Raw genomic sequence first — 11,752 nt, forward strand, 5'->3', positions numbered from 1 at the left:
CTGTGGGTGGGGGTGGGGGGTGATGGTTGAGCCATCTGTGACATATTTCAGGAAAAGAAAATCTAGATTTGATACAGTATGCTGTGCCATGTGTGTACTCTTGGGAGGATGTGGCTTCAGGTGACACCTAGTTTGTTGTGTTCTTATAAAGAGACCAGTTTTACTAATGCTGCAGTTGCTCTTATTTGTGCAATAATAGCATCACAAAAGTCTCTCAGATGGTAGAGAGTTAAAATTTCTTCTTTTTTTTCAGTCTCAGAAATGTCCCTTTAGAAGCAGACAAATAATGAGGAACTCCCCCTTTGCTCCACAAGCACCTTTGTTTTGCTGTGTGGAGCCCTGAATGACTTTCACAACATGAGACGCACAGTTATGACTAACTGGGCTCCAAACAAAGATTTCTTTTGAGATCATTTGCTTTGAACTACTGAGTGTCATGTGTGATGAACCAGTAGTGATTATAAGTACCTATAAGATTTCTCTGCCTCAAGTCAACCGTTACTTTCTGTGGTGAGGGTCTAAGAGTCAAAAGTCCTCTGTAAGCAAATATAGACTATGGTTTATGGTGTAACAGTAGTAGCACGGTAGAAAAGTAGACATATGCTCTGGAGTGCAAGATCAGAGACAAGTGTAAATGTAATATGTGGTCAAGCCTTCATATTTCGTAGGGGGGGGGGGAGAAAACCAAAAGAATGTGACTATGAAAATGACTAGTTACACTTTCAGTCATTGTATTAGGTCAAATAAAGAATTATTGTGTACCTAAAAAGCAGCTTAGCTTTTCACAGAATTTGCATCAGGGGTTTTTACACACATACATAGAAATGTTTTTTTACACTGCCAGTTTTCCTGTGGTTTTCACACATTTGAATCACTCCCGCCCTTTTGGGTCCCGCTCTCTACTTAAAAGTGTTTTCAGCTTCTGAATATACACTATGATAACATAAGCAGATGGCATGTGTAAACATTTACCCGCACATCTATCTAAATGAATGAATATGCTCAGTATTGACTTTCCATCTGAAATCAAGACAGTATTGTGCAGCAGTACAAGAGAAATCTGACTGTGAAGACTTGTGCCCATTGGTAAATGCTCCTGAATAACAAAAAAATATATATATTTACAAGTATTATATTGACTACAAATTCCTCTGTTCAAAACAAGCAGAGGAAGCATTGTAACTTCCTCATGGCCTGGCCTTGTGGGTCTGACTCACTGGGCTTCAGACAGCCAGATCACACCCATCACTGACAGACAACAGGCATGGTGTTCTGCCATGGCTATTCATAGAAAACAATGGGGCTGAATACCAAAGAAAAGACACTCATAATGTCTTAACACTCTGCTCCACAAGAGATTTTGTTATTTTCAAACAGACATGTCAGCCAAAAGTAATAATAATATGAATAATAGTAATAATGATACTGCACTGTTGGTTAGACTTTGAGACACTGGCATTGCAGCAAAACATTTGATACTCATCAGTGTTTCATTATACATCCTGTGCATGAGGACGTTGTGAGAGAAAGACTTCAAGAGGAAATCCTCTTTAGCTGTTCCCATTGAAACATGGTATATTGTGGCACTATTGCAGCCTTTAAGTGACACTCTCATTTCTATGCTGCTTGCCAGGAGTTTATACAGGAGGTGGCTGAATGAAAGAGATCAGTTCGTAAGTGCTATTAAAGTAGTGCTTTTGTATAGCCCCTGTTTTTTTCTGTGTATTTACAAGTTCTCTGATGTGGCTATGATTTAACAGCTGTTGTCAATACTCCCAGTCTGATCATTGTGTGACGCTGCTGGCAGGAGTGAATCACAGCAATGCTGTTGCTTTGAGGTACCAAGGTGTAAGTATGTGGTTCTTAAGGTTAAGAAAAATGAATAATAAAAACACAAAGTAGCACAACCCTATAGATGTCATGCAGTGTATTCACAGTGTACCACTGGTACCAAACATGGTACAAATTTGTGCTTAGCTTAGTTGTGTTTTGCATGATAGCAGGTGTGGTTAAGATAATATTGCAACAGTGGTAGATGAAATTTCTGTGGCTGTTCTTAAGAGAAAAACATTGGTTGGGTAACAAAATTCACATTATGTGGATTCACACTAACCTATGCCGTTTTACAGAACTTCATTTTATTGATTTGGATTTGAAGGTAGAATTTAATAACATAACAATCACTGCAGACTTTGTGTTTTCTGGGGTAAGAACAGGCTGTAAATCAGTCAATGAATGCATCTTTTACAGATTTACTGCGGTGCGTCTAGACCTTTACACCATAAAATCATATTCAATAACTGTTCTATGATGTTTCCTCTTTATATTTTACGTCACTTCCAGACTTGGCTAAATTCTGACCAAATGATGCATTATTTGTGTACATGCATACAGTCCCATGAGAATGTATATGACATCGACACACTTTTGTTGTGTTTGCTCCTTTAAAATAAAACAATATTTAAAGTTAGCATTAACATCTGTGTCTGATGAGCTGAGTAGATTTGGCCCGTACCACTGACACACTGAGGGTGTTACCCATGTCCTTGCTAGTATCAGACTGACACAGTTGTCATTTCCCCATCAAGTGCCCACATTGTTTAAATAGCAAATACACTTGTGCCCATCTGAGCACCCATGAGCATTTGGTCTTAAAATGAGGTGTGGTCCGGCACATTGTTGGCACATTGCTATCTTGAGACAAACATTTGTGTCACACATTTTAGACCATGTGCTTCAGATTGTTTAAATGGAGCCCTTAAAGTCAGTACTTTAACCTCATGATGAGGATTTCATAAAAAATCCAGTGCGTTGGTTTATAAACCTAAAACAATGACAAATGTGTCACTTTCCTGAAACTTTGCTACTGCACTGTAAATGTCTCAGAGTTGATGTAACTGCAGCAACCTTTTACTGTGGATCACTGCAAACTGGCTCCATTTACAACACAGGATGTGTTGTAATGATGATGTTGTTGCCATTATTCCACTTAATACCGCTGTGCCACGCCATAAGAATTTGTTCAAAACTGTAGGCCTATTTGGTTATCAGAATCATATACCATTTCTAATAATAAGACTTACAACAACTTTAAGGCTGTAATGTGGACTGTATTTAATATACAATATTGACAAAAATATCCTTTTGTCCTCTGTGCACAATGCACAACATTTGAAGTCATTATGATCTAAAACCTCTTCTCAGATGAACAGTTCTCTCTTCTGGCAGGAGAAGAGTACTGCAGCTGGTGAGGTTCAGATCACTCACAGTGGGGTAAAGGAGAACAAAAGAGGTCAAAGGTTTGCATTCGGCACCTGTTTACAGTACACAAAGATGTGTGTTGTAACTACAGGAAGTCACAGGATGGCAGCAATGTCTTAACTGCTCTGTCAGAGGCAAATTTACCTGTTATATATAATATAACTGCAGCCAACTCCATGTAACTGAAACAGATACTATAGATAGCAAGGCCATGGTTATCATTTGAAATAAAATTTAAAAATATGAAAATGTAATCTAGAATATTTTACTCATTGTATGAAATTAGTTACCATAAGAAAAAGAAAGAATAGAACAGTATATTGTATGTAGCCGTATACAGTATGTAACTGTCTGGCTTTACCAGTGTCTAGTAGTTGTGTGGAAACAACTGCGCTGTTTGCCTGTGAAAGCTTATTGGTTAGTTCGGTTTACTGAAAGTAACAGTACCAAACCAAAACCCACAAAAAGAATCACAGCTCTACTCAACCATACTCGATTCAACCATACATATTAATACATGCTTTTCTGCTGACCCATTTTATGGAAAATATTCCAGTATCTCCTTAATTTGCTGGTCTAAAATCCATGTACATAGAAACTAACTGAAACCACAAATATAGAAGTTTCTGGCCCACTACAACACCCCCATCCCAGTCTGCACTTGTCCTCTGTCTCACCATCAACCATCCACCTGAGGAGATATGCTCCACTACACTGCAGGTTTACTCTGAAAGACTGTAATAATCTATGATTCTTTTTTTTTTTTTTATCTCAAACTTTTAACATCATTCTTAAACTCCTGCAGCAGGAAACCATTCCTAGATTAAAGGCTACAAAAATAACTAAACCCCTAATGTTTGACTACAGTGTTGAAGAAATGAGCTAACACACGGTTGAGAAGATCTGTTGACAATGAGAAAAATATAGAATAACACCATGCTGCCTCATCCTGTAACATGTTTGATTGCAGTGCTGAGGTTGGAGGGTGAGTTTCCTGTCCCATCGACCTGGAGGTGATGTTAGGTTTTTCAAAAAGTTTTCATGTGAGGAAGTATCATGAAAAATAACAACTGTCTCATCTCAGGGTGGATTTATTTTTTTCCACTGTCATATAAGTGTTTATATATAAAAAAAAAAAACATTCTGATGAAATGACACAATTTAAACAACCACTCTGAGTAGCACTGTAATTGTGGTTGCTAATGAATAATTATGCAGTGATCATAGATGTCGAACATCCTGTTTCCTGATGCAAACCAAATGACAAAAAAACAGAGAAATGTTATGAGTGTGCTTTAAACAAACAAATACTGGAGGAACAAACAAATACTGCAGGGACAAACAAGTACTGGAGGAAAAAATAAATACTGGTGAAACAAACAAATGCAGCAGAAACAAGCTTCAGGAAGATCACTTAAATATAGATAGAAAATTTGACAGCAAAATAAAATGAAAAAGCTGTTCTTGTGGTGAGAGGTCATTGCGCAGAATATTCCCAAATCAATATTCTGTTTGGTGAATGAATGTAATACGTAGCTGTTTTGAGGTAAATGCACTGAAACATGCAAAAACACTCATATGTTTTTTTGTATGATGCAGGACAAAAAACACCATGGTCATCTCCCAGATTACACACCCTCTGTAAAATAAACTTGGTGTCCTTAAACTATAGGGCTAGTTTCTCACTGTTAAAGGGCTAGTCTCTCACTGTTAAAATGAACATGAGGGGCAGGCTTACAATGCAGGCAACATTTAGGGCTTGACTTAGTTGATCCAATGATTTAAAAGGTTGCTTTGCTTTTAAAAGTTCACATTTCTGCTTAATCTTCATGTGAAATGTTTAAGGGGATTTTAAGATAAACAACTGGGAGCACCTCTAGGCATCATTTGACAGATAGCACACAAAAGCAGAGGAGGGTTTTACCACGTAATGCAAAGACTGTAATGCAGCCTAATGTCAGCATAAAAAAGGAGCCGATAACAGATGACGGAATGCGGAGGCACAAACTGACTCTATCTCTATGGTGAGAAAGTGGAAATGTTGCAGTCCAACAAAAAGTTAAGACTGTGCATCAACAACAGAGCTGACACCTAACAAAAGGGCACTGTGTACAGACAGAAGTTACTGAACAGAAAGTGAAGTGTTCTGTCTCACTATCTTGAATGTCTCTGGAGTGAACACCAAAGTTTGATCTATGCAAAGGAAACATTATTGACTCGTGGGTGTCTGGATGACTGACTGATAATACTTGAGGTCAGGGTTGTTTTTGCACCATTTTACTTGTAATGGAACATTTGCAGTTTCCCGCACAGCTATCACTTTTGATGAGATGAAATTTCACCATTCTGAACTGCCTCAGGAAAAAAAAAAATTCAGTGTCTAACTCTTCTAATTCTAAATGTTTTTGGGTTATTCTGCAAATTCCTAGGTTACTTTCATCATTACAATGTCTTTTTAACATTCAATAATGTGCATGGCAACAACAGCATGGCTAAGGTTAAGGAAAGTCAAACTGTTGTTTAGTTATGGTAAATGTTAGGCAACTTAAACACTAGATGTTAAGTTGTTGTTAAGATGTTGGAATCCAACAAGCGCCTGTGCACTGACAATAGACTTTTGATTCACAAGAATATTTGATTGATGATTTTGACATTTTGTACTGATGATTTGAAGTCTATCAACCTTGGCTCCCTTTTATGTATTTTTGACAAGCACAAGCAACCTATTGGGAAGCATGCACAGAACATAAATAACACTGGGAAAGAAAAGCCCATTCAAAATAATGATAATAAACAAGTAAGATTTATTGAGATGGTGCTGACAAAACATTATGTAGCAGAGACATAGCATCAATAGGAAGGACAATTGTTTTGGCCTTATTCTCTGAATTGATATAAGACAAATCTTAAATCTGCTCTATTCAATATTTTGGATGGATCAGCTGACTGTGTGCAATGTGAGAGGGGTGACAAATCCACAGAGAATTATCACTCAGCTCTGCAGTTCCTCAGAGTTTCATCAATTGTTTTGGTTTTAGGCCTACAACTTTACTGTGTTGACTCACCACGTCAGTGTTATTTTCAGCCACAGTTCAGGTGTTTTCAGCAAGAAAAAAAACCCACACAAACACACACACACACACACACACACGCTGAATGCTCCCTGCAGCAGAAAACAGCAGACAGACTTAGTTAGAGGTTGAATATAGTGACACATTTATCAGCTAAAAAGCCATATGTTTCCCTCTGGAGCAAGATTAAGGGGCACAGAAACGCAACTCAAAATGAATGTTAATGATGCTCTGTGTCTGCTCGATGTGTAAAGTAGACACTGCTGGTTGACATGTTAGTCGTCACATATCTAAAAATATATAATACAGTTCAGCAACACCACAAAAGACATCCTCCAAAATTATCATACATTTGAATCAACACTGCCCTAAAACAATTTCCCCGAAAACGGAGCATTATAACCTTCATGAAGGTGGGATTTATTGCATGACTGTTGTATTACTGCATTAGTTTCAGCTAGATGTACTTAATAAACTACCAACTGAGTGTATGTCAATGTTTTTAAGGCTTATTGTGCCTTATTGTACCCAAGTGGCCAAAACCAGTCACATTTGTTTATCCTTTAAACCTGCAACTTCCATTTTTAATCAGCATTTTTTTTCTCACCTTCTTCCTCTTTTAATTAATTTTATGCCTCAGAACAACTCATTCTCCTTTGGCCACATGCCCTTTGTCTTTAGAAACGTCATTATCGTGCCTCTCTACAAGAAACTACTTCCATTTTGTCTCCAGAATACTATGAATTGCGCAATCTAACCTAGTATTAATTCTCACAGAAAGCATATGGTGTATGGAGAGGTTCAGATCATATTTACTAGGTAGAATGCAGTTCCATCTTTGTCACAATCTCTTTGTCAAGGGTACATCAACGCTCTGTGTTAGATCCATTGTTTTTTGTTTGTTTAATATTTAAACTTGGCAATTTTCCTTTTGAATAGGTCATCATACATCTTTATGCAGACGATACCTAGATTTACATTTTTGTCTCTCTATATAAACCTGTTTAATTTTAGAAGTTTGAACACTTCTCATACAATATGTTTGCAACAACTACCTGCTTTCAGTGGTTAAAGAAGTACTCTGATCCTTTGCTTAAGTAAAGTAAAAGTCCTGCATGAAGAATCCTACGTAAGTAAAAACACTTACGTTAAGCAGCAAAATATCATTTTAGTTGGTAAATGTACTGGTTTGGTCTCTCTGATATATTATTAAATATAACATCATTAGATTATTGATACTTAAGCACTTGATACTGAAGATTATTGTTTAAGCAGCATGTTATGGTCAGTTATGTAGTTATTACATAGAAATTACATAGTAATGTTAAGAAATTGCCAAGAAATAACACCCAAGTAAAACTGGTAAAATGACAAGTTGTATAGTGTAATTACTAAATGCCAATTACCAATTGCAATATTGGATAATTGCAGAGTGAAAGTGGGTTGGTCAGCAATTATATAAGAATTAATTGTTGTAGTAAGTAGAATAGCCCACATACAGGGTAACACAGGAGGGTCCATTCTCTATTGGCTACCATTAATATCTATGGCATTAATACCCCTCATTGTATTGTAAAGACACTGAGCAGGTAAAACCAAGTCCCATGTCCATATTCAGCTATTAGCTGAAATAATAACTGTTTTCCCTTCGACAAACTTGGCTCACTAGCCAAAACAGAGGGTCTGCTATAACCTGTCAAGGTAAAAAATGATGTGACTGACCACACTACCTTAACTTCATAAGTGCTCAAGGCAAATGCTCAGGTGGCCTATTGACCCTAGTGTAAACTTACCTGCGGCACTATTGGAAGCTTTGAGATTTCACATTCTCATTGGCAATGAGAGCTCTGGCTACCCCAAGTATTACTCAGCAGAAAAACACTGGAGTCTCTTTGAAGGTTTAACTATATGATAGGTTTATATGATGGCTTTCAGTTTTAATTCATTTCTGAGACACTGGTTGTGTCCAAAATCACTCACTCATTTACTCTCTTACTCTCACTAACCAGGGAGTTCTATGTAGAGGACTATATAGTGAGCTCATCAGTAATATTGACAAACACTTCTGGACACTACTTGGGTAATTTTCTCCACATCATTTGTCTATCTTTCACTGTGAGCGCAATGAATGATGGTATATATTGTTTCGTTAGTGACAGACCGTATATAAAACTTCTTTATCCTTTATCCTTCATCTTTATCCTTTATACAGCACTACAAAATGGCAAAGTCACTATATGGGGGACTACATAGGGAGTAGTGCAAAATTTCAGACATAATGAAATTACAGAATAAGTCATATAATTTGTTGTGTTTACTTGTGTTTGAGTGTTTGAGACTTGACAAATAAATAAAATGTACAATGATGTAAAAACACATCAGTAATCATTCAAACCAGTTTATTACTTAACTGCACATTACTTTCTGCAAGATCATAGGGCAGCTTTTGCAAAAACCCAGGAAACGATGAAGGTTAAATTTGAATATGCGACTCTGCACTATAAACAGACAACTTGCACCTGCTCAAATGTGTAGCACACACACACACACACACACACACACACACACACACACACACACACAGCAGCTCCACCACAAGATGTGGGACCCAGGAGGAATGAGCCCGGTGAGGGGGAGCAGGAAAGGTGGGTGAGGAAGTGGCATTGGTATTTATCTATGTACTCCCACACAAGACAGATGTGGGTATGAAAGAGAGAGATGCGTGCCATGTTCTCGTTCTGACCTAAGTTTTTTGCATAATCCAAAAATATGTAATACTGTGGGGTCCGTAGGAGTAATGCTTTTGATTGCAGGAGAGCACACTACAAATTTTTACAAAAATAGTTCAAATGTCTAATAATAAACTAATTATATTCACCTACACAATTTGCTTGATTTAAAATTTTGCCCCATGACTTCACATATGTGTTTTTCTACTAAAAGGAAGTGAAAGTTGCTGTTGTATTGCATTAATGACCACAACATTTTTACACTCACACAGAGAGAGGGACAGAAAGAGAGAGAGAGAGAGAGAACAAGCTCAGCTTATTTATCTAGGTTAGGACGTTTCCTCCACCCTGCACACATACACAGTCAAACAAACACTCTCCTAGTACACAAATATTGATAAACAAAAATATTTGACACTGCTGTATGACACCACTGTGACTGTAGGGCACACAATTTTGAACAAGAAAGGAAAATATGAAAAAAGAGAGTAAAAAGGCAACAAGATACATCGTCATGTAAAAAGAACAGATATGGAGCAATACATTTTATACAGTGTTTTCAAACAAACATCTTTGTGTTTAACACTTGAACACGGAGAAGAGACTTTTTGAGAGGACTGGAAATGAGCAGATTTGAATCTATTACATATGTACATGCACAATTGTCACAAAATCTTTAATAGAAGACCTGTTAGTCATTTCTTAAGAAAGCCTGAAAACAAGAAACTAAAATAGGCCTTTTCGGGTTCACCAGAGTAAACTAGGTCTTCACTGTGAAAGTGGTTGTCGGGATATCTCTTGTGAGATCAGCTGTGGTTTTTCTCAGGTGTTGCTGCTGCTGTTCTCAGCTGTTATCTTGGAAGAAGCACCAGAAGTATACAGATAGTCCTTAAAGAGGCTCATCACCCGCTTCTTGTAGGTCTTAATGGCAAAGAAGTAGATGACCGGGTCCAAGCAGCAGTTGAAGTTCATTAGTGAAACTGTAATCTACAGGGAGAGGTTGGATTATGAAAGGGAAAATTGATGGAGAATGCTTGAAATCAAATTAGACACTACAGCTCCTACCTGTAAGGACATCTTAAAGCTCCTCAGTTCCTCACAGGCTGGCTGGTGGTATATCTTTCTGGACATAAACTGCATAACGTTGAGGTGGTAAGGGCTGAAGCATATGATAAAGGTGAGGAGGATGAGGAGGATGATGGTGTTGGCCCTATGATTCCTTCTTGATCGACCAGTCACAGAGTTCTGCTTGGCTGCAGCTCGCAGCTTCAGGTTGATTTTTGCGTAGCAGCCCATGATGATGATGAGCGGACAGCAGAAGGAGATGGCACAGGCCAGGAGCAGGAGGTAAGGGGTGGAGCGGGAGCCCTCAAAGTTGAAGTACTCCATGCAGGTTCGTCTGTCCTGGTGCTCACGCAGCATGCTGCGGAACAGCAGGGGAGCTAACTGCAGAGATACCAGAGCCCAGACCAGGCAGCACACCCAGCGAACAACCCTCACCCTCCGTAAACACTGCAGCCGGTGTGGGTGCACCATGGCCAGATATCTGTCCAGGCTGATGCAGGTCATGAACCCAATACCTGGTGGAAACATGATGGATGTGCAATACAGTTTATGCTTAACATTTACCGAACAGATTTGCAAAACAAATGAATAACTTCACAGATGCTTTGAAATTTGTACCTCATGTACTAATTTTATGCATCACATATAGGTTTGATTCAATTTTCAAATAAACTCTTAAGCTTATACTGTTATCTTGTCCTATGTAAATGCAGAAGTGTTTCACACACATACCTTTGAATGGAAAAATACAAATGTAATGAATAATAAAAATGAACCTGATTTAGGGATATGGTTGCATGGGTATGGGTTGACACAGATTAAGACACACTCAAAGATATGGCAACAAGCACTGATATTACCTGCATATGTATTTGCAAAGAAGAGAAGCGTAGTCAGTCTGCAGAGAAAGTCACCAAAGGGCCAGTCAAAGTGACGGATGTAGTAAATAACTCTGCCCGGTAACGTAAGTGTGAACAGGGTATCAGAGAGGGCTAGGTTGATCAGATAGATGGAGGTGGAGTTGAACTTCTGCTTCCTCTGGCAGATCACATAGAGAACCAAGCTGTTGCCGCATGCACTGATTATGAAAACCACAGAGTAGAAAATAGGGAAAAGGACCACTGCAGCTCTTTGGTAGACAAACACGTCGCAGCTGCTCTGGTTTGGAGAGTTTTCAGCTGAGTCCATGGTGATGTTATCAACAGCCATCCCACCTGTTATTCTGAGAAAAAGGGTCACACTGTAAATCATAAATCATCACAGGCAGGAAAGAAGTGTGCATAAGCAAGGAAACAAGATCCCACTGAGCAATGAATAAACATCATCATATAATATAGACTACTTACAATAAGAGACAATAGGCGAGTCAATGCAGTGTTGATGCTGCTGAGTCTTCTGGTTGTGGTTCTAAACTGAGCTGTGAAACTTGAAATCACCCTGAAAAAGTTGTATGAAGTGTTCAAATCCCACCTCTCCTGTTTGACATCATATATCTGGCAAACTTCTCATTCTACCTTAGCATGCAGTTGATGCACTGAGCACAGCAGGGTCTTCTAGAGCTTTGCCCACTGACAGTTTTTAATCAGATGAGACTTTACGCCCTCTCAGTAGTTTAGTGTCAATAGT

At 38.3% G+C, this 11,752-nt stretch overlaps 1 protein-coding gene across 1 annotated transcript; it reads right to left on the reverse strand.

Moving 5' to 3' along the window:
• Nucleotides 1–8,725: 8,725 nt before the first annotated feature.
• Nucleotides 8,726–11,339, reverse strand: LOC139630415 (G-protein coupled receptor 183). The gene is made up of 3 exons (XM_071494253.1): nucleotides 10,987–11,339; nucleotides 10,127–10,641; nucleotides 8,726–10,048 (listed from the first exon to the last, which is right to left on the reverse strand). The coding sequence occupies exons 1-3, from the start codon at nucleotides 11,333–11,335 to the stop codon at nucleotides 9,884–9,886; spliced, it is 1,029 nt and encodes a 342-aa protein (XP_071350354.1). The 5' UTR covers nucleotides 11,336–11,339; the 3' UTR covers nucleotides 8,726–9,883.
• Between the last annotated feature and the right edge of the window lie 413 nt (nucleotides 11,340–11,752).

This window comes from Trachinotus anak, unplaced genomic scaffold, assembly GCF_046630095.1.
Source record: "Trachinotus anak isolate AG129_WGS33_773 ecotype Australia unplaced genomic scaffold, CSIRO_AGI_Tana_v1 ptg000001l, whole genome shotgun sequence".
NCBI classification, from domain to species: Eukaryota; Metazoa; Chordata; class Actinopteri; order Carangiformes; family Carangidae; genus Trachinotus; species Trachinotus anak.